The sequence below is a fragment of the Mesocricetus auratus genome, unplaced genomic scaffold (genome assembly GCF_017639785.1).
Source record: "Mesocricetus auratus isolate SY011 unplaced genomic scaffold, BCM_Maur_2.0 Super-Scaffold_4256, whole genome shotgun sequence".
NCBI classification, from domain to species: Eukaryota; Metazoa; Chordata; class Mammalia; order Rodentia; family Cricetidae; genus Mesocricetus; species Mesocricetus auratus.
This window is the reverse complement of record NW_024429182.1, coordinates 73,715,011-73,740,273: the sequence shown is the minus strand read 5'-3', so window position 1 is coordinate 73,740,273 and position 25,263 is coordinate 73,715,011. Positions and strand designations below refer to the sequence as shown.

Below are 25,263 nucleotides of genomic sequence, written 5' to 3'. Positions count from 1 at the left end.
TCTTTTTCTACTTTTGCATGGATTCTGGGCATAGAATTCATGTCCTCAGACTTGCAGGCATATCACGGGGCCCTTGAGCAAGTTTCTTATCGGCTACATGCCTCTGTTTCTCCATCTGAAAAGGATGGTTGTAGTAGCTGTGTGGAGTACCTGGCGACCTGACAGGAGGTACTCGCTCCTGATTGAAGAGCTGTTTTGCTTTCTAATTTCTGTGGCACAGGCGCAGGGTAAACATTGGAAGAATGAACAAACAGCCGCAATCACAAGCCGGACTGGTTTGTTGGGCTAAGGCAAAGATTCGAATCCTGAAGTCCTGGGACAAAGGCTGCGGACGCGTGAGGTGAGGCATGCAAATGACCCGGCGACATAGAGAGGCCCCGAGTACCGCGAGTGAAAATGAGAGGACGGCGGGGCGGGACATGTAAATGACCATGCACGGGGCGGGGCAGCCCATGTAAATAAGGGGCGCCGGGCGGCGTAGGAAGCGGGGCGAGGTCCAGTGCGCAGGAAAGCCCCGCGCGGCGCGTGGAGCCTGAGCGCACAGGTAGGAATGGGCGGTGGGGAAGGCTCTGGACCGGCCAGATGTGGCCGCGGAACGGAGCAGGGCTGGGACCAGGGTCCGCAGATCCTCGGGTGGGCGTGGGGCTGCTGGGCTCCCCTCCCGGCCAGGGTCGCCTGCCGTCGGGCTAGGGCCAGAAGTAGGCGGACCGCCCGCCTGCCCTCCTGCCCGCTGAAACCCAGGAAGCCTCGGCAGTCCCTACCGGGACGCCGAGGGGATCTTTTAGAAGCCGAAACTGCCAGGCTCCTCCCAGGTTCCGGTTCAGTAACCCAGGAACCTGGGTGTTTATTGTGGCAAACTGGACGTTGTATAAGCCAGCCAATCTGTGATTCAGATCCTGTCCCCAAGTCAGCACTCCTGGTCCCTGCCTTTCCCCAGTCCTCTGGGAGGTGTGGGGCCCACTGTAGCCTTTCCCCTACAGGTGGTTTTGGGAGTCTGGGGGCGTTTGCTGGGACATTAGTTCCATCGTAAAGTCTGATGGGGAAACTGAGGCTTGAGGATATGTCTGGCCAGAAGGGAATAAAGAGATTCCACAGTCCTGGCAAGGCCTCCTAGGAACTAGTCAGAGGAGTCATGACCGTATTGGGGGACACTGAGGCAGAGATGGGAGTTGACCAATATGCCTTCGGTTTGTTCTCCAGCTCATCCGTGCTCTGCTTGCTGTTTTAGTTAGGCTCTGCTAGCTGACTGAGGGAAGAACACACAGGACAGAGGGTTAGAGTATAATGGGCAGGACACCTCTTCCTAGGGAAGTGCAGTCCCTGAGCCAGTTTGGGGTGTGGGAGAGCACTTTGGCAGGTTGAGACTCAGAGGCAGGAGAAGGCATGCTGAGCTGTGGGTACAGCGTGTGTGCGCAAAGGCTAGAAAGTAGGAAAACTCCCCGTGCCACCTAGCCAACATAGAAAAGCCAGATATGTGGGAATGGAGACAGTGCTGCCGAAGGTACTGGGTGCCCTGCTGGAGGGTTTGGGTAAGTCACAGGGGCAGATTGCGGGGCCTAACCCTGCTCTTGGATCTGCAGAGCAGGGATGGGGAAACCCGGGTGAGTTGCCCAAATGACCACACACTGGTAATCGGGCAGGGTTGTGATCATCTGACGGGTTTTCAGTGTCTGGGCTGTGCTGTGAAATGCTGAGGTCTTCTACAATGTCATCTCAGATTGAGGAAGGCCAGGTGGCCAGGGAGGCTGTCCCTGAGGCAGGCACAATGGCCCGCTGCTACACACTTGGGGATGATTGAAGAGAATGCTTGTTCTTATCCACACTGCACCCTGCTGGGACCTGGGGCAGGGCACTCAGCTGGGGTGCACGTTCACACGTGGCATGTATAGTAAGAAGCTTCGTCCCCATGGCACAGGAGGTCTGCTTGGGAAGTGAGTGAAGCTTGGAGGCTGAAAGCCAGAGCTCCTGACCCAGCAAAGGCTTGATTTGTTTCTTGTGCGCTCCAAGCTCAGTCTTTGTTGTGAGGACAGTCTGGCATCGTGGTGAGGGTACATGAAGTCACTTACGCCCCATTCAAGAGTGCACCCAGGGGCGGCAGACGCTCAGGGTTAAGTGGAAAATCTGTCACTTAATTGTTATCCACAGGGATTCATCTGTCAAAGTAAGACCACTGACATCCAGTTATGTGTGCAGTGACTTTGCTGGGGTCCCTCATCAGAGAGTGACAGAGCCTTCCCACCTGGCACTGCACTGTGCCTGTTTCTACTGTGATAAGACACTCTTGAGTGTTCCTCAGTTGAGCCTCTCAGGCTGGATTTCCATTCTGGGCTGTTGTATCTGTGTGAGGCTCGCCTGTGTGGAAACAGATCCACCCGACCTGGGTTCAGACATCCAGCATGGATCAGGGCGTCTTGGAGTCTGATACTCTGGTTCTCTGAGCCTGAGGCCCGGGGTGGGGGTAGAACTAAGGACAGGGGCCCAGCTTCAGATCTGACCTTGCTGCTCTTACCTGTGTGAGCTCAAGAGAATCACCCCACTTCCTTGCACCTCCCATTTGTCAGGGTATCTGGGAGGAGGATGGCCATGAGATGGCATTTCTAAACTGTCACTTACGGGGGAGCAAGGCAGGTGACTGTCTTCTCCCACTTAGGGTGACATTGCTTTTCCAAGCTGCCCCTGGCACTTCTTTGCTCTGAGGGACCAGGTGTGCAGGACAAAGACGGGGTGTTTGGCAAAGTCCTTGAAGTTTAGACTCCCCAAGAGGAGCAGACTCACACCAGATCCACACCCCTGACCCACTGTTCCGAAGAGTCATCAGGGTCACTCCAAGGCACTGAGTGCTTGCAACTGGTTGAGGGGTGATGCCAACCCTGTTGGGTCATGAGTGGCAGCTCATACAATGAGGAGATGGTGTGTCTAAGCTCCTGGGGTTTCACAGGCACCGTCAGTCAGTGACAGGGCCAGGGAGGTGTACGGCAGAAAGATGGGAGGAAGAAAGGCCAGGAGGAGTCTCTTGAGTGGTAACACAGGGTTTCCTGTAGCCTGTGGGCTACGGGTGCCCTTCAGTCTCTTGAGCACAGCATGCCTTTCTAAGAAGCGCTGGTGTCAAGCAGTTCCAGGTGCTGCCACCACTGACTCATGCTCTGGGGCCCACAGCCTCTTGGAGGCAGCGAAGCTTCAAGTGGGGGCCCCAGCTGAGGGACTCCTAGATGCGTGGGCATTGGGAAGGGAAGAAGTGGGTTTCATGGGGTTGGTGGGAAGATCGGGGGGATGCTCTGGGACTGAGAGCCTCAGAAATAGTAACAGAATGAAGGTCAATACTCCTGTGTGTTGGGTGTCAATCAATAGGCCAGGATCAAAACCCCGAGTGACCCAGCAGTAGAGGCCCCCAGGAAGCCGACAGTCCTGAGGAGAAGGAGACTCTGAGGAGTTAGCTTTGGAGTTGAGAAAAGAGCAAGCATAAAGGCTCTAGGCAGTGAGCAAGGAATCAGTGGGATTGGATGGGATTGAGGGAGCAGGGAGGAGCCAGACAGACACCTTGTCTTAATCATAGTTTGTTTAAGCCCTGGGAGGCAAGGGACTGTAAGACACTCAAGTTTTCCGAATGAAGTGACGGAGAAGTTCAGTAACTTATTTAGGGTCACACAGCAAGCCTCTCATCTGCACCACTGGTTGTAAACAATGAAAACTAGGTTCATCAGATGAGCCCTCCTCTCCCCCATGCTGCTAAGGTGTCAGCTTTTTACTTGGCTGTGCTCATTAATCTTGTGAATGCTGTCAGGCTCCCACCCAATCAGTTTGCAGGTTATTGTTAGATGAGCCCCTTCCCCACAGTCCCAAAGAGTGGGGGGGGGGACAAATACATACGTGCATGTCGGGTTGAGCTCCTATCCCCAAGGAAGAAAACAGGCTGGTGTAGAGTCCTGGCGGGTGACACTGTGACAGCAGTCACCCACAAACCTGCATGCTTAACCTCTGTTCAAGCTCCCTGACAGAGGAGACTTTAAAAGAACAAGATTGTCTTGGTTGGATCTGGGAAGCATCGTTTACAGGTCCATTTTGGAGAACTTGAGCAGCCTGAGGTTTCCTAGGGCACCCAGAGGGGGGTGTTCCTCCTTTTCAAATGAGGAAGTAAAACCCAGAGAGGAGAGCTGTGGTCATAGCCATGGGCTGGGTGTCCTTCCAACCAGCAGTGGCAATCTCCTGTCCGCTTGCTTCTGGGACAGCGAGGTCCTACCACATTGCTCTGGGGATGACCACTGAGATCAGCTTTCTGGAAACCTCAAGTTCTTGGCCCTGGTTCAGCTCCCTCAGAGGTACTGACCATTGCCCCTCTCCAGCCCTGGGTTCCTCTAGTACAGGCTGTTCAGCTACAGTTATTCTAGGTGTTCCTTCTGAGACCTTTGGTGACTTTTGAGTTCATAGGACTTGACTTAGTTGCAGTCCTATGTTAAAACCTTTGTCGTCAGAGCTGAGGGAGACCATCACCTCTTTGGATTAGAAGTGTGTCCTGTCTCTTGCTGTCTGTGGTCATTGTTTATGAGAGCCTGCAGCCCCCTTGGAGTTTGTAATTGTTGGGCCGAAGGAGCCTCCATCTGTCTCTTCAGCGTTTCTTCCCAGCTGAAATGTATTTTTTGAGAGTACAGTTGTTTTCAGTCTTTCTTGTTTTCCAGTGTATACTTCTGGCTAAATAAGTCTGTGCTGTCCATCTGTCTGTCACTGCCGGAGAGGTGCTAATCTCTTCTTGTTTCCTCCAAGGGAGCTGTTTGGAAGTGGTGTGTGCTTTTGGAGGGTTTTGTGACAGGTAGAGTTTTCTGTTATCTCTGCTGCTGGATTTGTGGTTCTTCAGGCTGCTGTGATAGACTCGTGTGGCTTCTGTCTCAATGGTGGGGGATTTGTTGGTCTTTTAAAAGGGATTTTTTTCTGACCATTTTTTTCTGGATGTTCTGATGTGTCAGAAAGGATGTATGTGTGTGTATGTGTGCATACATGCCTATATATGAAGTCCGGGGTCTTCCTGGGTCACTGTCCTCCTCGTATGCACAGCTGGGTTTATCCTCAGAGTTTGCCAGTGGCGTTTGTCTCCCTAGCCATCTTGACTTGGGGATACCTTGTCTCTACTTTCCTAGTGTTGGGATTATTAGTGGGTCACTACACCCACCCAGCATTTACATGGGTTCTGGGGATTCAAACTCTGGACCTCATATTTGCATGACAAGCCCTTTCAACCACTGAGCTACCTCCCCACCCCCAATGATAGACGTGCGGGAAGTTCACCACATACACCTGTAATCTCAGCACTCGGCCGGCCGAGGCAGGAGGATCCTGAATTCAAGGCCAATCTGGATGACCTAGTAAGTAATCCTATATTAAAAAAATAAAAAATGTGTATGTATGTTTTATATTAAGAGCAAAGTCCTAGAAAACTCATCTGTCCGTGTGTGAGCCCAATAACCACGCCAGCTGCATATGTGGGCTCTGCTTCCCAGCTCGGTTCTCTGCTTCGGTTTCTGTTGGTCTTGGCACAACTTTTGAAGTGTCAAGCAGGCACAACAGACTTTGGATGTCACCTCTCCCTCCATGTGCATCACCCTGAGCTGTTCCCTGCCACGTTTGAGGTGTCTTACTCCCTGGCAGTCACTCGTGCCTGTCACCCTAACTCTGGTGACTTTGTGACAGTTTGCTCCTAGGGCACTAGGCTAGCACTCCAGTCTGCTCAGAAGCCGGGATCCTGAGCGTATTGCTTTCCTGTTCACAGAGTGGGGCATGGCCTGCCCTGCCTGTCTGTGGTGGGGGTGGGTCTCTATGCGTGGTAGAACACTTGCCTCAGATGTGTTTATGGGCCTAGGTTCGGTCCCTAGCACCTGGCGTCGTAGGAAATCAAGTGAGGTACTGAAGAAGTCAGGCATGGCAGACCCATCGCTGTGTGTTCTTCCTCAGGCGAAGCTCCTTGGCTGGTATTTCAGGCAGCAAAGCTGGCACAGGCACAGGCCCTACAGTGGGAAAGCCCCTGGCCAGGATGGATGTTGTGAGACAGCGTATGACTCCAGTCTTGCCGCCTCCTCTTTCATGGATGGGAGACGTGGACCTTGAGGGACTTTTGGTTGAGAACTGGCAAAACTCAGAGAACGGAAAGGAAAGGGGTGGTTAGACAGTGAAAGGTAAACTGAGGAAGGAGTAGGCTTGTCCTGGGTGGTGAAGGTGTGGAGGGCAGTGCTGGGGAAGGAGGGAGACCATGTAGGTGACCCATTGAGTGACATTGCCCGAGGCGTACTTGGGGACCTGGGTGGCAGGGGCATGTGTGGACTTCAAAGGAAGATGGTAGTGGGGCTCTAGAAGTTCTAGAATCTTCTCTGACACCTTGATGAGCAGATGAGGAGGCATCTTCAACCCACCTCTCTTCCCGTGATGCCCTGTATTGGGACACAGGAGTGGTCACAGGGACAGAAAGGGTGGACTTTCCCTGTTGCCAGTTCTGGAGTGGGCATGGGGTCCCCCTTTGGCATTCTTTTCATCTTGCTGGGGTCTTCTAGCTTCTCGGGTCAGCTCCTACCCACTGAACACCAGCTAATGATGGTGGCCACATGGGGACCATAAGCTTAATTTAGTTATTCAGTAGTTATTTAATTATTGTTGGACACAGGGCCAGGCACAGGCTAGGCAGTGCTCTGTTTACAGATGCAGAGAGCCTATTACTGTTTTCTCCAGGCTCTCAGGTCTGCGTAGGTGTTCTCAGGCACAGTGGGGTGGCTGTGGAGTGTAAGAGACCTGTGTGAGTGCTTGAGGGACCTAGACAACACTAGAGGGTCCTAAGGACCCCCACAAGCCAAGGTCTTCGTTGATCCCGTGGTAGACTGACCCTAGAGACTCCTCTTTTTTTCTTACGTTGCCCATTTCTATGAGATAACTCTCACAAGATCAGGCTGGGCTTGAACTCCTGTCTTGGGCAGTCCTCATGGCAGGCTGCAGGGCACCCCTCATGGCCTTCCTGTCAGCTCTGGTTAGTAGCGTAGCCTGCACCTCCACAGCAGGTCCTCTGCTGCCACTCCAGTCACCCATTTCCTGAGGATATGGTCGTGACTTCTCACCCTGAAGTCCATGCCTGCCCATTGTGTCCCCCCCCCACGCTGTGTGCCAAGGAATTGGAGGTCTTGTGCTTCTGAGCCTGTATTCCACAGCAGAAAGGAAGCTTGAGGCTGTGGGACTCATCCCTGCCTTAATGGTATCAGGCTTTTCTCAGTGGATAGGGTAAGCCTTTCCCTTTTCCCTGTAAACCCTGTCCCGGGCCATGGCCACCATCTTTGCTTCCTTGAACCTGCCCACTAAGGCAAGTGAACCTGTTCCTACTTCCCAGGGGAGGAGACTGCATTCTGACCTCAGTCTGCAGGTCTTGGGCGGTCAGGGTGGAGTTGCACTTTGTCCCAGAACCTTGACTTGTATCTTAGGTGCTCTGGGGTCCCTATCCATGTGGGAGGCCCTCTGTGCCAGGGCTCAGAACGATACAGGGTTGAGACAGCAGGAAGAATGCAGACAAGTGCCCCTTGCCCTCACCACACCTGTCTGCAGCTGGCACACAGGGGATTTACCTGTATCCAGTATTTCTCCTGCTGTGGGCACAAAGTCCCAGTCACCACGAGATAAGTTTTCTGTTGAAGACTATGAAAACAATGGCAGAGCCCGGACCAAGAATTACACAGTCAGGGGCCTGGATTCAAATCCTGGCCAGAGTAGTCACCAACTATGCACTTTAGGCAGGTTCAGAACCTCTCTGGACCCAGGTTGCTCCATCTCTTAGATGGGGCCTGATAGACCTGGACTGACAGTCTTCTGAGTTAGCATCAGGGTCCAGGGGGTCCCTGGAGGGAGGAAAACTTCAGGGGCAATGGAGCTGGCTTCTGCAGATCTCTGGCAGAGCCTAGTGGAGGCCAGACTTCACTAGACAGAGTTTAATCAGTGCTCAGGAGCCAGGCATCCTGTTTCAGAGACAGTAAGTAATGACCACAGTGGAGCTCGATCACAGCTCACTGGCCACAGCCCAGAGATGGAAAATTCTAGCAGAGGAGGGCCATCATGTGTCAACAAGTCTCCATGGAAGCCCTCTGTACTAACTCCAGATGTCCTAACAGGGCGTTGGAGAGGCAGGCAGCACAGCCCTGGCTGCTGTGGAGCTTCTGCGCAGCATGGCCCAGAGCAGCCACCGGAGTTCTTCAGGAAAGGGCTGCGTGGGGGTGGGGGTGGGGGGTGGGAGGATGGGAGTCAGCCTGACCTCGGTGCTCTCTCGGGCTTCCAGAATTTTCCATAAGATGGGCTTCAGGGATCCTGGGGGGAGTTGCCTGAAGGCCTCCCCAAGGACACTGTTGACCTTGTATGTTTACAACTGTCAAATAACACTTAGCATTTGATGACTATGATAGTCCCCCTTTGCAAGGGCTCCACAAAGGGAGCCCAGGATGCCCAGCCACCCTTGTCCCTTCTGGGGGAGGCTGTTGTCGTTACATAGCCTCCTGGGCTTTAGCGCCTATCTCCTCAGGACTCTTCAGCTGTCTTCAAGCCACTAGAACATTCTGCCCCTGGGACCAGTGGCTCCTTGGACTAGTGTCCACAGTTCACGCTATTCCTGCAGGCTCCTCCACGGCAGAGTGCACGAGCACACTTTCCTCAGTCATCAGGTGTCACTAGCCCTGCCCATTCTCCAGCCCCGATGGGGCCTGCTTCTCCCACTTCTTTAGAGTCCTCAGTGGCTCCCTATTACCCCCAGACGGTCCTAGTCTCTCTGACCTGGTAGACAATGCTGCCAGCCTCTCCGTTATTGCTGACCACACCTGCAACTCACTCCAGCCAAGAGCTCAGCTGCAGGCAGGAAGTTCAGGCCCTCACTAGTGCCGGATGGGTTAGTTGCCTTCCTTTCCTCCAGGCCTCCTTGAGAATTTTTAGAATCTGTATAATGGGCTCACTGGGAGCTTTGAAAGCTGACTCTTGGCTCATAGACGTCTGTCCTCTTCTGCCTTTTGATGCATGTGCCGCCACACCTGACCTTTGTGTTAGCAATTCATGATGGTGAGGTCTTCAGGCCTTCCCTCATCATCCCTTCCACCTCGGTGAGAGCCTGGGGACCTCCTGGTGGCACTGATGCGGTGGCCTGCCACCCTAGGTCCTGCACACCACCAGCCACAGGATCATTCCTAAAGTCTCAGGATGCCTGGCTCCCGAGCACTGATGAAACTCTGTCTAGTGAAGTCTGGCCTCCACTAGGCTGCTGCCAGAGATCTGCAGAAGCCACCTCCATTGCCCCTGAAGTTTTCCTTCCTCTCAGGGACCCACTGGACCCTGATGCTAACTCAGAAGACTGTCAGTCCAGGTCTATCAGGCCCCATCTAAGAGATGGAGCAACCTGGGTCCAGAGAGGTTCTGAACATGCCTAAGGTGCATAGTTGGTGACTACTCTGGTCAGGATTTGAACCCAGGCCCCCTGACTGTATCTTCTCATGGCACTCTGGTATTTGTTAACAGAATGAAAGAGTGAGGCCAGCTGTGGTGCATGCCTCCAGCCACTCAAGAGGCGGAGACAAGGATCACAAGTTCAAAGCCTTCCTGGGCTACAGAATAAACTTGAAAGCCAGATTCAGTCATGTAGAACACACACACACACACACACACACACACACACACACACACGCACACACACACACGCGTGCGCACACCGCGCAGGGCATTATTAGCTCAGTATGCATTGGACCTTGGGTTCAGTACCCCGTACCAAGAAAGAGCAATAAAGGAGTTGAGCAGCGATGTCTGTACTGTAGAAGTGGGCACACCGTAGATGCTTTGAAGTACCTGCGACCAGAAAGAGTACACAGGGAGGCAGGTGGCATCTAAGGGCTTTCTGGCTGTTTCTTGCTCTAGGGACAGCAGGAGCAGGCTGTGCCAGCCCCTCCCTGGACTGAGCCAGAACAGACAGAAGCCCTTGCCTGTGCTGCCTCCCTGTCTGAGGTGGGGCTGCTGACGTGGCCACCATTTCTGGGAACCCCAGTGGCTGCTGCCTGGGAGCAGTGTGTCCTTGGCTCCCAGCCAGCCCAGCCCAGCAGTCTTGAAGTCGGGAGGAAGCTACAGGCCTACTTAGACTGGAATCTTGGGTCAGTCACCTCAGAAGCCACCACAGCCCCTTGAGCTTGCTTCCTCCGTATGTGCAGCTTGTCACGGTGCCGTCTGGCCACATTTGCACTGCACCTCAAGAGGCAGCAAGGTGGTCTGCCTGGGGCCCATGTGGCTCTGGGGCCACAGCAGGCATCTCACCAGCTCTGTTTCAGTGCCCTTGCCTGCGGAATGAGATGCTGATGGCACCTGCCTCACAGGGCGTCTCAGAAGTAAACTGGGGTCGCAGTCAGCATCCCATATAGCTGTCTGGGTGGAGGCTTGGCCCAGGGTCTGTGTTCAGATTGCTGAATTTATTCTTGCCTAATTTCTACCACTCACTCTCTTAACAGACAGTTACACGAACACACACTCCATAATATGCTAAGCAGTGTTCTGGGGACCAGGGACAAATTAATGATAAGGGCAAACACAAACCTGTCTTCTCATGTCTGGCACTCAATGAAGACAGACACATAGTAGCTGTGGTGACAAATACATGATCTAAATGACCAGTTTCCTTTCTTTATCAGGGAGGAGTTGAGAGTCTCGCTGTTTAGTACTGGCTGGCCTTGAATTTAGAATCCTCCTCTGCCTCCCAGATGCTGGGATTACGGGCATTCCTTGCCATGCCTGACCACAGGTTACCCCATACGCTTCCATTTCTCAAACCACGAGCATCCTAAGGAGCTTCCATGTCTTCCTACTGCTCCAGCCTCTTTGGTAAACCTTTTGTATGCTTTGCCTGATTTCTCAACGAAATGTCACACTCGCTTGTAGGATGTTTGTCTATTGAAGTCATTAACTCTTTGTATTTTGCTTCCTCTCGTCTTTTTCTTGTTTTTGTCTTTTCCTTTTGCATGGCTGGGGATGGAACTTGGGAGCCTCTGGGGGCTTCAGCACGAGCTTTACCACCAAGCCGCATCCTCAGTACCCTTCTCTTTCCAGTCAGATCTCTCCGCCATTGCTGTGCTGGGGCCAGAGATTTTTTTTTTGTTGTTGTTGTTTTGTTTTTTTGAGACAGGGTTTCTCTGTGTCTTTGGAGGCTGTCCTGGAACTCCCTTGGTAGTCCAGGATGGTCTCGAACTCACAGAGATCCGCCTGCCTCTGCCTCCCGAGTGCTGGGATTAAAGGCGTGTGCCACCAACGCCCGGCCAGAGACGTTTTTTGCCTAGCCTCCCTAGGGAGGGTGGAGGTTGTGCCAGGCTGAGGCAGGGGCGGTTGCTCCATGGTGACAGAGTAGGGAGAGCCCTCAGCACAGGGGGAGGGCCAGATGAGGCTCACAGGAGTGTTTCTGGGCCTGTCAATGAGAAGGGAGCTTGTGGTCACTGCCCAGAGGGCCCTAGAGTTTTGTGGGGAGGGTGAGTGGATTCTTTGAAGTCATGTCACGAGAGACTTGGAGTTTGTTTTTTCTGCTTTCTTAAATTTAAACTTTATTTTCAGATAATTGAAGATTTAATGCAGTTTTAAGAATAACAGAGAAACACTGAAGGTCCCTAAGCCCTCAGTTACCCTGTGTTGATCTCGCAAGCACGATGCATGAGTGTGTGTGTGTGTGTGTGTGTGCGCGCTCGTGCATGCGTGCACACGTGTGCTCATGCGTGCGTGCATGGGTGCGTGCATGCCTGCCTGCCTGCTTTGCCTACATGAGTGCGTGTGGAGGCCAAAGGTTGATGTTGAGTGTCTTCCTCTATCACTTTCATCTTGATTTTAATGATCTATTTATGTGTCTGGTTATATTGCCTGACTGTATGTCTGTATACGTCACTTATGCTGGTGTCCTTGGAGGCCAGTGAGGGCTCTGAGTTCCTTGAAACCAGAGTCACAGAAGGTTGTAAATTGGCATGTGGATGCTGTGAACCACACCCAAGTTCTCTGTGCTCTTAGATGCTGAACCATCTCTCCAGCCCCCCCCCCTTTTCTTTTTCAAGATAGGGTTTCTCTGTGTAACAGCCCTAGCTGTCCTGGAACTCGCTCAGTAGACCAGGCTGCCCTTGAACTCACAGAGATCTGCCTGCCTCTGTCTCCCGAGTGCTGGGATTAAAGGCGTGCGCCACCACTGCTTGCAGCCCATCATTTTTCTGAGATAGGGTTTATAATAATAGTAGTAGCTTGGAGCTCACACATTAAGCTAGACTGTGGCCAGTGAGCTCCAGGGAGGAGCTGTCCCCTCTCCCAGTTACAGACACACACTGCTAGATCTTACGTGGGTCCTGGAGACCTGTTCCAGCCGCAGTGTGGACTCTGCTGGCTCTGTCTGTTCCTTTAAGCTGCCAGCCACCCTCAGATGGGGCTGTCAGCAGATGGTCACTGGCAGAGAGGGATGCTGAGGCACGGAGTGTAGCTTGCTCAGGTTCACAGCTGGTTTGGGAGGGAGCCAGGGTTTGAACTTTAGAAAGTTGTGAGTGTGTGCTACCACTCTTCTGGGACAGTTGAACAGTGGCACGGTCTCTGGCCCTGTGTGGAGAGGGCACAGAGACGTGGGGGAGAGAGGCCATGCCACAAGTGAAATGAGCCCCACTGTACCCAGATCGGCACTCATCCACTCTTTCTTCTGCAGGCACTTTTGCATCCCCAATGGGGTGGCTTTGCACCAAGTTCCTGACCTCTGTGAGTTTCCTGATTTTGCTGTGGGTGGCTGGCTCTGGTAAGTCACCACCTCTCTGTCATTCATTCATCAACCACTAATGACATGTCAGAGTCCTGAGGTTCATCAATGAACATGACAAAGCCCTTGTAGAGACTGCGTGGTATCGGAAGGGGACAGCTGATGATAAATGTCCTGAATAGTTAATTTTCTTTGATACTAATTCAAAATGAAAATTGAGATCGTCCTGGAAATGAGTAGAAAATACTTTGAGTTATATACAAAAGTTATCTAAAGATGGTGGGAAACTCAGCTCAGAGCTAAATGGGGTGGGGTGGAGAGGGGGGATTGCAGGTTAAATGAAGCAGGGTGCTTGAGGATTTTCTCTCAGGGGACAGTGGGTTCAACTTGAAGAAAAGCAGGGGAGGGCATGCCAGTGTCTGAAGGTACATTCTCGATGAGGCCCCCAGGCAGAGCCCACCTGGCATGGGGGGGGGGGGTGACACACAAGTCACCACTGAGTCCTTGGAGAGTCTGAGGACCTGGCAGTCGAGTGAAGACCAGGGTGAAGTGGAGGTCTGGGAAGAAAAGACATTTCTGGATCAACTAGAAGGTCACAGTGAGGATACATGGGAATTGACTTCAAGGTTTCTCATCCGTGTGGCCAGTGTGGCTTACACCTGTCAGCTCAGCTCAGCACTTGGGAGACTGAGGCAGGAGGATTGTGAGTTTGAGGCCAGCTTGGGCTACATAGTAAGTCCGAGGCCCAGCCTGACATAACTATGGAGACACTGAAAAAAAAATGGGCCCAAAAATTCGGCCCCAAGCCCAGACAAGGGCAGACAGTTCTGTGATGGGAAGACCAGAGCAGCTGTTGGAGGAGTCGGGCCAGGAGGTCAGACTTTTGTTTGCTGTGTGAACGCTTAACTGCATGGCGGGCCGCACCCACTGGCATGTGTATCGTGACTTTGTCTGGAATGTGGCCATGCAGGGCTTGGGTCAGAAAGCTCCTGAGAGCCCCAAATAGTAGTCAGAGCACCCAACAGTTAGCAAAGCCCCACAGTCACTGGCTGTCCCACAGTACCTGGTCTCTGAATTGTTGGCAGGGAGCTGACATGTGAGTGTCTGTCCCCTCCTTCCCTCCCTTCTGTTGGCTAGGCCTCTTGAACGCTAGAGGACAAGAGCCTGAGCAGTTCAGAGCAGGGTCAGCCTCTTGTCTCAGTGGATAAGGAGATGGGGGAGGGAGATGTGGGGAGTGGGCAGCTCTACAGGGCTCCACCTTTTCCCCTGTGCTTTAGGGTGGGTGCTACTGGAATGGAGTGGAACCTCTGAGTGTGAGCGTGTGTGCGTGTGTGTGCGCGCACGTGTGCGCTCGCCGCATGCACACAGGCATGAGTTCTTGGTCCTGTTTGCACTAGCCTCCCTCTTACCTTGGTGGTGGGAGACTCTTGCCATGATTCCCATGCTCGGGTCATCTTGTCTCTGCAGGGAGCATTAAGGTGCTGGGTGAGCCCACCTGCTTCTCTGACTACATCCGCAATTCCACTTGTGAGTGGTACCTGGATGGCGCTGTCGACTGCAGATCTCAGCTCCACCTGTTATACTGGCTGGACTTTGAGTTCTCTGAGTAAGTAGGTTAGGGACACAGTGCCCAGAGGTCTGTCCAAACCTTTGCTGCTCCCAGCAGGTACCAGGATATGTTGTGCTGTGCAGCTGCGGCAGCTTATTGGGTGGTGTTTGAGGTGGGGCCAGGTCTGGGATGAGGTATCCTGTGTGATACTACAGTTGAGCCGAGCTTGGAGTTTGGTGGTGCAGACCTATAACTTGGGAAGCTGAGGTAGGCCCGCCTGGGCAACTTAGTGAGATCCTGTTGCAAAATTAAACAGGGGAAAGGGCTGAGGATGTAGCTCAGTGGTAGAGTACTTTCCAATGGATAACCTTGAGTTCAGTTGCCAGCACCCCACCCAACCCCACAGGGTAGGTACAGAGGACACTGTAGGACTCTGGACCCACTCACTGTCCCTGTATTCATGTGGCTGGGATATTCAACTAGATCAGCACTTCTCCAACTTCTTTTGCATCTAACATTAGCAAGGGCCAGAACTAGATCTCGTCTCCAAAAAAAAAAAAATCACAAATAAGGTTGGCAAGATGGCTCAGCTGATAAAGTGCCTGATGGCTTGAGTTTAATCTCCAGGGTCCGTCCGCATGTTAGGTCGAGAGAACGGTGGAAGGTTGACGGATGACCCCTGAGCACGCTTAGCCATGGGACAAGATGACCCCTGAGCTTAGTCATGGGACAAGACTGTGGAGTTTGCTGTGTAGATGGATGGCAGGGTACGCAGGCATAGAGTCCAGGGCTCACGCTGTGATATTCCAAGGCACCCAGGTGCTCTGTGAGCATTGTGCCTAGGACGAAACCAAGTCCACAGACCCAGTGCTCCAGAGACACACACTGACGTGGCCCTAATGCCTTTGGAGTGAGCCTCCATCCTCCTTAAGGCCTTAAGGCAAGTGAACTGTGATTTTGCACATTGGCACAGACCACACACTGGCAAACTGTGGACCTCGGGTCTGTTGGCTACTACTTGTTTTTTGGTTTTTGTTTGTTTGTCTTTTGAGACAGGATCTCTCTATGTATCTGGCTGTCCTGTAACTGGCTATGTAGACCATCCTGGGCTCAGACTCACAGAGATCTGCTTACCTCTGTCTGTGCTGGAATTAAAGGCATGTGCTACCACAGCAGGCAAACTACTGTTTTTATGAATAAAGTTTTAGTAGCACACACCATCTCATTAATTTGCATCTCATCTGTGGCTGCTTTAGGGCTACATCAGCAATTTGTTGTTGTGACAGAAACTGTATTGTCTTCAAAAGCCTTCAATGTCATGTCTGGCCTTTTACAGAAAATGAGTTTTGGCCCCTGGCCTGTGAGATGTAGGTGGCCTCTCTAGGTGGCCCTTTGGCAGGATTACACTAGTGTGTACAGGAGTCTGTGGGAGGTGTGCTGGGCTTATCACAGTCCACTGTGAACTGAGGGATGCTGGGACACCATGAATTTCTTAATGTTCAAGTCCTGGGACTGAGGTCTATAGCCAGATCAACACAGGAGTGTCCAGAATGGGGTGGTGTGACTAGCAAGATGCCAACCCTAAGTCAGGTGCCTGCCTGGTCCCGGCTGCTCTGGTCTTCCTGTTGGGCAGTTGGGAAGCTGGTGACCATGGGAAATTTCCTAATCCAGCCTGGTCTGCAGAAACCACACATGCATCCCGGAGAACAGCGCCAGCACTGTGTGTGTGTGCCGCATGGATACAGATGAACTGATCCAGACAGACTCCTACAAACTGGTCCTGTATGCTGAGGGACGATTGCTGTGGTGGGGCTCCTTCAGGCCCAGTAGCAATGGTAAGGCCTGGCTGGCAGGATGCTCCAACAGGGGGGCGGGGTGCACACTTGCTGTAGGTCAGCTGCTGACTTGTCACGTGGCCTTGACCATGGAAGGCTGGCCTTGCTCCAGCACAGGTCCTCCCTCACCCGGAGTCCCTGCAGCAACCCTTAGCACAAGCTTGCTCCACACAGTTCATTTATTTGTGTCACTGAGGACAGAACCCAGGACTTCACAGATGCTAGGCAAATGCTCTGCCAATGAGCGTGCCTCAGTGTAGTTACAACAGGAATCCAAAGCAAGAATTTGTTGCTGGGCGACCCAGGGCAAATCACATTACTTATCTGTACCTCAGCTTGTGAAGGAGATTGATTACCCTCATTTCGAATATCAGAAAAGGCAGGCAGCTTGCCCTAGGTCACACAACTTCTCAGTACCAGAGGCAGAATTTAAGACCACATCCCCCCAAGATCTCAGGGTTTTCTGTCTGTGATTAGAACTGCTGCTCAGGCTGCTGGGTACCCACGAGTTAGTAGAATTAACCCACGAATGAGTTTAAAGTCATTTTCACATTGACTTTAATATGCATGCTACAGTTGTGATTTCACAGATATGACTACATAAGAAGTGATGAAGCTGGGTGAGGTAGCATACTCCTGTAATCCCAGCACTTAGGAGTCAGGAAGGAGGGTCAGGGGTTCGAGGCCAGCCCCCTCCCCCCCCAAAAAAGAGATGAAGTTGTTAATCCAGACATCAAAACAAAATAGATTCCAAGGCTCAAGGCCCTCATGCAGGCTCTCTTTCTCCCCAGTGAAGCCCCTGGCTCCAGGCAATCTCACAGTCCACACCAACGTCTCCAATGCATGGCTGCTGACATGGAGCAACCCGTACCCATCAACAAACACCCTGTACAAGGAACTCATCTACATGGTCAACATCTCCAGAGTGGACAACCCTGAGGAAGTGAGTGCGTGCCATGGATCCCTGCCGTTGACTGGGAACAGGGCTGGGAGGGACGGCTGCATCTTTGGAGTAGGGAACTTGGGAAGAGGTGTGGTGTAGGACAGTGAACCAGAGAGCTCACTCCTCACCGGGCCCTGCCCCAGGCACATCCTTCCCCTTCCTGGTCCTCCATCTTCAGTGTGCAGTAGTGTTGGCCAGTTTTCCATCACTAAGATAAAGTGCCGAGATAATCGACTTTAAGAGGCAGGCTTTATTTAAGTGTGTGATTCCCTGGAGAACAGTTCCTGGTCTCGTGGCCCCATCACTCCGGCTTGTGTTGCAGCACCACGGCAGGAGTGGAGCAGAGCCACTCACCTCATGGTGGCCAGAGACAGAAAGAGAGGGACACACGCAAACACGTGCCCCCTGTCCTGATTCCTCCCAAGAGGATGGCTTTGTGACCCACCCTTCACATACAGTGGTTCCACTCTAGGGACCAAGCCTCTCCCATGTGGACTCTAGGGAATATTCTGGATCCAAACCATAGTCTCAGGGAGAGGACCTATCCCTGCCATCTTAACTCTGTTAGCAAAGGGTTTGGGGCCACATCTGCTTCCCAGAAGGGAATGCATGAGGTTGTGGGTGGTAGAGTGGTCACTTCAGGCTGGGCACACTCCTGGACACTTTGGCTTTTGTGTGTCATTCATGGTGACCTGTCTTCTGTGCATGGGTCACAGCTCCTTGCTGAGCTGGGCTAGGTGTGGTGGCGCATGCCTGTAACCACAGCCCTCAGGAGACAGAGGGAAAGGATGGGAAGTTCTAGACTAGCCTGGGCTACATAGACCTTTCAAACAACAACAAACAAACAGAATCCCCAAAAATTGCAGTGCAGGGAGGTGTTATTAGATAGACAAAGGCAGGTAGGTGTCTGTGGCGATTGCTTGGGCCCCTGTGGGTGGGGGTTATTTCCTGCCACCCATTTCCCAGTGGTGGGATTTCCCTGATGAGGTCACTAGTCCAAGATCATACAGTTTAGCCTTAGTTTACAGTGTGTTCAAACCCAGTTTAATCCACTTGTCCAGATAATAGTTGATATCCCATGGCTAAGCATGGGAGGAACCAGGGGAGGGCTGCTACCCTCTCTGTCATTCTCTCAGCAGTAGCCGGGCTGTGGGAATGACCGCATGAGCGTGGGTGCCGCTTGTCCACTGACTAAAAGGATCTCCGATAGTGTCTCCTCACCCTCACTCTGCCTCCCCTTCCTTCCTGGCACTTGCCCCCGTCCTGGGGTTGCTTTGTTTCTGTTTTTGGTTTTTAATCAGTTTTCCATCTTTTGCTCATGATGTGTGTGTTGGGTCTGAGTGCAGGAGTGTAGCACATGTATATCAGTCCCGGCCTTTCACGATGTTTGAGATGGGTCTGTTTTCCCCACTGTCTACACAGGCTAGCTGGCCACCAGCTTCTGGAGTCTCCTAATTCCCATCAGGGCTACAGACGCATGCTCCAGGGTTTTACATGGGTTCTGGGGATTCAAACTCAGGTCCTCACGCTTGCATGGCACGGAACCATCTCCTGAACCCTGTACTTCCGTTTTTGACTATGCCAGCTCCACTGCTCCCAGACCCCCTGTGCTTGCCTCACTGCAGGAGTCCCAAGGTCATTCAAGCACAGCTTGACAATATTTGCTGAAAAACACATGTACAAGCCCCCACCCCTCTCCCCCAGCAGTACCACTGACCGGCAGCCAGGCTGGGAACCAACACACATCCCTGCCAGCCTGGCTCTCATACATTCTCTTCTGACAGTTCATAGTCTATAATGTGACCTACGTGGAACCCAGACTGCTCCTCCCAACCAAGACCCTCAAGTCAGGGGTGCACTACAGGGCACGGGTGAGGGTCTTGGCTCAGAACTTCAGTGGCACGTGGAGTAAGTGGAGTCCCAGCATCATGATATACAACCGTGAGTATCAGGGCCCTGGGCTGTGGTGTCTAACAGTGTGTACTCTAGTCAGGAATTCCCTCTGGCTGTCCCTCAGCTGGATGTGTGACCTTTTTAATCCCGTGGTCCTCACGGCCTGTGAGAAAGATGTTTCTAACTCCACTGAACAGATGAGAACCCGAGGGGATTAGCAACTTGCCCCGGACTGCTCAGCAAGGACGCACAGAGGAGGCTTTGAACTCAGGGCCTCCCACTTGTCAGTGCACTTGACCTCTGAACTTCGGAAAGCCGGAGCAACAGCTTCAAGCTGTTGTGGTCTGGACTTGGCTCAGGGACAGTGGGGGTGCAGGTGTGCTAAAGTCTTGGCATGTGAGGGGGAGAGCTAGGGAGACAGGTGGGGAGCTCTCTGCAGCCAAGGATCCTGGGGGAACCCCGAGGGAGTGGAGGCTGACGGCACACGGCACAGGGCGGGCTCCCAGCTCACGGCTGTCCTTCATCTTGCAGACTTCCCGCTGCCCCTGGTGCAGCGCCTCCCACTGGGGGTTGGCATCTCCTGCCTCTGCATCCTGTTGTTTTGCCTGTCGTGCTACATCGGCATCATCAAGTGAGTTCTTCTTTGGCTGGTGCTGCAAGCTGGCCCTTCCGCAGTGCTGGGTGTGGGTACCCTGCTTGTCTGTCCTGGCTGCCGTAATACAGTCTCTGATTGGCCACTGTGCTGGCTGAGACAAGGACTCAGTCTCTGGTCCAAAGACTGCCTCTCAGGCCAGTGGCTGGAGCGTTTTCCACGGTAGCTGTGCCCTGGAGAAGAGAGCAGGGGTGGGGGTAGGAGGGTAGTGATGGTGGGTGCTCTGGGGAGGGCTGGGGAGGGGTCTTTCTTTGGCACAAAGGAAATGGAGTTGTTGCTGCGTCCCTCTCAGTGTCCATGGTATGGTCCAGGCGTAGTTTATGTGTTGGCAGAGGAATTTGAGTAGATGGTGGGAATATAGTAGGATATGAGCGAGGCCTGTCGGAGGTGCTTGCTTGCTGGTAGGTGGCTAGGTGGCTGGCAAGCTGCCTGTAACCTGAGCTCCTCTGTAGGCTCAGAGTGACTGTGAGACCAAGACCTCCAGGGGAGCCTGGGCAGGGCTGGTAGATGGGGAAGGTCTATCTCTGCTGAGTTCTACCCTGGAACCCGGGCCCAGGGCCATGTTCTTTGTGAAATGAGATTAGCAGTAACTGAGGAGTGATGCCGTGTGGTGCCCCCCCCCCCAGTCTGCTGGGAATGCTGGGTCCTCTCTGTAGCTTGCCTTCCGTGCCCAAGTCACTCTGAACTAGGCACTGCTGCCCTGAGCCTCGGTTTCTCTGTTCTTTGTTGCCCTTCCCTTCCCCCACCCCAGGTCCCACCCAGCAGCCTTCAGTTCTTGAAGCCACACGGCATGTGCTTGGCCACGTCCCCACCCTGAAAGTTCTGTCCCTTGACCGTCTCTGGGCTAATCCCTACTACCCCCAGCCTGATTCTCCCTCCCTCCTTCCTCCTACACTTGTACATCGTTGTCTTTTTATTCTTGTAACTGTTTTGGAAGCCAGGGCCCCACACATCCCACTCTATCCCTGCATCTCCACCTTAGCCTTCTACTTCAATTGTCCCGGCTGGCCTCGAACTCATTTCAGCTTAGGAAGGAAGGCCTTGAACTTTGACTCTTCTGCCCAGACTCCTGAGTGACTGGGATGATACCCAGTCACCATGCCTGGCCGTGGTCTTGCTCATGGTGAATGAGTACCACGTGACCATGTCTGCCTGTGCTTCTTGTTTCTCTTGAAGGCTACCCCCCCCCACAGGGCTTTGCCTACCTCTTTGTCTGCCTTGGTCCCTGTGGCCTTGGCACAGTGATTGATGCATAGTAGGTGCTCAGCAAACACTGTGGGAAGTTGGTGGAGTGAGAACCACAGGAGTCAGGCAGTCCAGGAAGAGAGGGAGCGGCTGCTTCCCCATGGTTCCTGGCCTCTCGGGCCTGTTAAAGCCAGCATGGCACAAAGCTACTGCTACTCCTAAGAAGAGTCTACTGCGGGAGCAGGATCTCTGCTGTGAGTAGAGTCCTTGCTGGGTCAGAGGCAGCCGCCCCAGAGGCTGCCATAGTGTGAGTTTGCGAAGCCGCTCTGCCAGCATCACACGTGCTCTGGGCCCCTCTCCCTGTTTAGAATGGCTCTGGATGAAGTCATCCTCAGCAGGTTAGGAACAACATTGTTGTTGTGTATCCAGAGTGGAGTCAGTGTAGCCTCGGAGCCCTGGAGGAGCCCTGGCCAGGATGCTTGCAAGAGTACCTTGACCACAGCACATTCAGAGACCAACCCTCTTCCTTTACCCTCAGGATTAAGAAGACGTGGTGGGACCAGATTCCCACCCCAGCACGCAGTCCCCTGGTGGCCATCATCATTCAGGACTCTCAGGTAGGAGGATGCAAGTGTTCCATAGTGTCACTCCCAGCCACGGGTGGAGTGGGCGCTAGGAGCAAACCACTGGGACTCCAGAGCCAAGGGTGGTAAGCCACACAGTGGACAGCTGTGAAGTCCACACCCATGTCCATGTGGGCCCAGTATTATCTCTGGCTCCCAGAGCTCTGTGGGGCCTGTGTGGACCTCAGCCGTCCAGGCACAGTTGCTGTCCGTGAAGACCCCGAGCCTTCTGTCACTGGGCTGGGCTGGCAGACAACAACACCCCATTATCTAATTGACTGTCTGTTTTAGGTGCCCCTCTGGGAGAAGCAGACCCGAAGCCAGGAGTCAACCAAGTGCCCGTATGTATCTGAACTTGAACTTGGGTTGTAGCTCTTGTGGATTTGGGAAGTGTGAGAATGTGGTAGCTACTCAGCTGATGGCAGAGTCATTCCCCCTCTCCAACCCCCCCCCCCAACTGCCTTCTCTCTTCCTAGCCCCAAGGGTGACAGGAGGCAATTATGGGTGGCTAAGTTCCCATTCTACAGTGAGAACAGACTGGGTATTGATAATAAAGCCAGAAGTCATGTCTATGACACCCCAATATCAATACAGGGTGATTCCATGCAGGGTTCTAGAGGATGAAAAGGAGTTTTTCAATTGTGGTGAGACTGAACCCTGAATCTTCTTTCTGCAGACGCTGGAAGACTTGTCTGACCAAACTGCTGCCCTGCTTGCTCGAGCACGGTGTGAAGAAGGAATCAGAGTCCCCAAAGGCTGCCAAAACTGGGCCTCTCCAGAGTCCTGAAAAGGCAGCCTGGCGTCCTGTGGAGGTCGCCAGGACTGTCCTCTGGCCAGAGAATGTCAGTGTCAGTGTGGTGCGCTGTATGGAGGCCCCAGTAGAGAGCGAGGAGGAAGAAGAGGAGATGGTCAGAGGGGACGAGAGCATGTTACCCGAGAACAGCACAGGTGGCCTGCAGGAGGGTCAGGCAGACATCATGGCCCGGCTCACTGAAAACCTGTTTTCAGACTTGCTGAAGGCTGAAGATGGGTGCATTGGCCAGTTGAGCCTGAGGGAGTCGTGCTCCCCTATGCCTTCAGACTGTGGGCCAGCTTCTGTGGCCTGGAGCCACTTACTCACGGGGCAGGCCACAGAACAGCCTTTACACCCGGACCCTCCCTCAGGCACCCTAACCCACGATGCAACTGACCCAGCCTGCACACAGGTGCCACTTGTCGTCACAGACAATCCTGCCTACCGCAGTTTTAGTGACTTTGGCAGCCCGTCCCCACATCCTGAAGAGCTGACCTCGGAGCAGCAGCAGGCTGCACACCTGGAAGAAGGGGACCCTCCAAGCCCAGCTGACCCTCACCCTTCAGGCCCACCTGTGCAGCAAGTGGAAAGCTGGGAACAGATCCTTCACCTGAGTATCCTGCAGCATGGGGCAGCTGGCTGTGACTCAACCCCTACCAATGGCTACCGGGAGTTTGTGCAGGCAGTGAAGCAGGGTGCCACCCAGGACCCCAGGGTGCCTTGCTTCGGGCCCAGTGTGGATGCTGCAGGTTACAAGGCCTTCTCCAGCTTGCTCAACCGCAGCGCCATCTGCACAGACACAGCAGGACTGGGGACTGAGAGTGGAGGCTATAAGCCCTTCCAAGCAGAACCGGGCACTGACAGTGGGCTCGGAGGCTACAAGCCCTTCCAGAACCCTGTTCCTAACCAGTCCCCTAGCTCCATGCCCTTATTCACCTTCGGACTGGACATGGGGTTGCCATCCAGTTCTCAGAACTCAGTCCCACCCAGCAGCACCCCAGAATGCCTTGGTCTGGAGCTAGGACTCAAAGAAGGTGACAGGCTAAAGGCCCCTCCTCCTGCAGATCAAGTGCCCACGCCCTTTGGGGATGACCTAGGCCTTGGCATTGTCTACTCTTCCCTCACCTGCCACCTGTGTGGCCACCTGAAGCAGCACCACAGCCAGGAGGAAGGGGGCCAGAGCCACATGGTTGCTAGCCCCTGCTGTGGCTGCTGTTGTGGGGACAGGTCACCATCCCCAGGGAGCCTCTCAGGGACCTTGGAAACCTGCCCTGGGGAGATGTCGCCAGAAGCCAACCCCATCTCAGCACCCAGGACACCTTCAAACTTGTCCGTGGAGGGCAAGGTTGCTGGTCATGCTATTTCCAGCCATACCACCAAGGTGTCTGCTGGCACCCTGGGCATGGCAGTTTCCTAGGTGAGTGAGTGTGCTGTTGTCGAGGTCGGTCATGAGCCCAGGGTTCATCCAAGCCAGGGGCGTGCCTCCCAGGAGACAGCCCAGCTGGCAGGTTTCCCAGAATCCAGAGAAGGATGAATTGAAGATGTGAACTTAGCCTGACCCTGGAGCTTGGAGCCTGGCTGCCTTCCCACCACTGGCCTGGGCTCTCCTCACAAGGGATTCGGGGGCTCAGAATTCTGTGTGCCACAACAGTGCTGAGAGTCCTAAGCCCCCTGCTCTCCCAGTTCTTGGTGCCCTACCTGCTCAGCCCCCCCCTTTTTTTTCACCAAATAGATCTGTTGCCCAAGGCTCACAGCAGTCCTGGCACAGCTGCTTGACTCTCACTGAGCTGGAAGCTAAGCCTAGAAACTCAGAGCTGGCCTGGCAGTGGCTTGGGAGGCACTAAAAATGGGTAGAAATAGTAGGTTCAGGGAGGGCAGTTATTGGCCCCAAGGTGGCCGTTCATTGAACAGCTACTGTGGGTTAAGGCTGGAGGCAGAATCTACTGTCCCGGCCAACTCAGTTGTGGAGAGCAACAAGGCTACAGGAAAGCAGTCGCTGCCAGTTGCCCACACGTGACCTGCAGCCAGGGCTCCTGGAATGTGGAGGTGGAGATGCAGCTGCCCAGTGGCGAGTCCCAGTGGACACCACTGCTGACCGTCAGGACGAGACCACAAAGGGTTGGGGCTGCTTGTGGTAGGTGGTAGCAGACGACAGAGTGCAGTCGGACTGCTTTCTGGAAGGATGGGGCCAGGTTGGGCAGGGCCCGTATGTCTTTGCCTTTGCACACCCAATATGTTTGCAAGGAGGGCAGGCCAGGCCACGCGGAGCTTTACGTCAATAAAGACTCTTTATCTTGTCCGTTCTCCTTTATTACACACACGCACACGCACACCCATGCCAGGCCGACAGCAGTTTTACAGCACCTCGTTGAGGCCTCCTGGCAGCCTATGCAAAGCAGCTGAAGTGTACAGTGTGAGGGAGCATGGGACAAGGATCCAGCAGTTGGTTTAAGGGGTGACTTGGGAATGGGGCAGGGCTGCGGCTGCGCCATGCCTCACTCTCCAGCCCTGGCTGCCACAGCTTGTGCCCAGGTGTGCCTGCGGGGGTCTGGGGGAGCCAGGCACCTTTCTCCAGCTCCCAGGGTCTTTAATGGGGGCCGTTTCCAGGGGCAGGGGTCATCCTCTGCTTCTCACCTTTAGGTGGGGTGCAGAACACGTTGGATGCTCGTTAGCACACAGAGGACGTGACACAGGCTGCTATGTGTTGCTGAAAATAGGACAGCATTGGCATCGGTAGGCCCCATAAGTTAGGCAGAGGAATGGTGGGGTGGAGACCTGGCAGGACAACCTTCATAGTCTGTATCATGAATATGATACTCAGACGACGGAAAGAGGTCACTGACCGAGGCTTAAAGAAAACTGTACTTGAGGTGAGCCCATGGTGCCTGCAACAAGCCAGGAAGAACTCAGAGCATGCTGGGTAGCAGGTGGCTTATGTCCAAAGTTTGAGGCACGAGGATCTCGTGTGGTCACAGCGTCAGAGATTGAGGTCCTGGCACGATGGGGGCCAGTGTGCAGTTGGATACTGTAGTCCTGCCTGCTGAGAGGTGG

At 53.7% G+C, this 25,263-nt stretch overlaps 1 protein-coding gene across 3 annotated transcripts; it reads left to right on the top strand.

Annotated features, from left to right (window-relative positions):
* The first annotated feature begins 444 nt into the window (after positions 1-444).
* Il4r (interleukin 4 receptor) lies at positions 445-24,509 on the top strand. Of its 3 annotated transcripts, none has more exons than XM_040754786.1 (10): positions 445-544; positions 12,692-12,778; positions 14,207-14,345; positions 15,960-16,123; positions 16,915-17,066; positions 18,851-19,007; positions 19,491-19,590; positions 21,335-21,413; positions 21,711-21,760; positions 22,096-24,509. In XM_040754786.1, exons 2-10 carry the CDS (start codon positions 12,709-12,711, stop codon positions 23,627-23,629), a joined length of 2,445 nt encoding a protein of 814 aa, XP_040610720.1. In that variant the 5' UTR covers positions 445-544; positions 12,692-12,708; the 3' UTR covers positions 23,630-24,509. The 3 variants fall into 3 exon arrangements, with proteins under 3 accessions (XP_040610720.1, XP_040610708.1, XP_040610713.1); XM_040754774.1 differs by lacking the exon at positions 445-544 and adding an exon at positions 10,834-10,854; XM_040754779.1 differs by lacking the exon at positions 445-544 and adding an exon at positions 10,835-10,854 and having other exon boundaries at positions 15,972-16,123.
* Positions 24,510-25,263: the final 754 nt, after the last annotated feature.

Coding starts and splice junctions, on each gene's coding strand:
- Il4r (XM_040754786.1), top strand. CDS start 12,709: ATGGGGTGGCTTTGCACCAAGTTCCTGACCTCTGTGAGTTTCCTGATT. Junction 17,067..18,850: donor GAGTGGACAACCCTGAGGAA/GTGAGTGCGTGC, acceptor CTCTTCTGACAG/TTCATAGTCTATAATGTGAC. Junction 19,591..21,334: donor TGCTACATCGGCATCATCAA/GTGAGTTCTTCT, acceptor CTTTACCCTCAG/GATTAAGAAGACGTGGTGGG.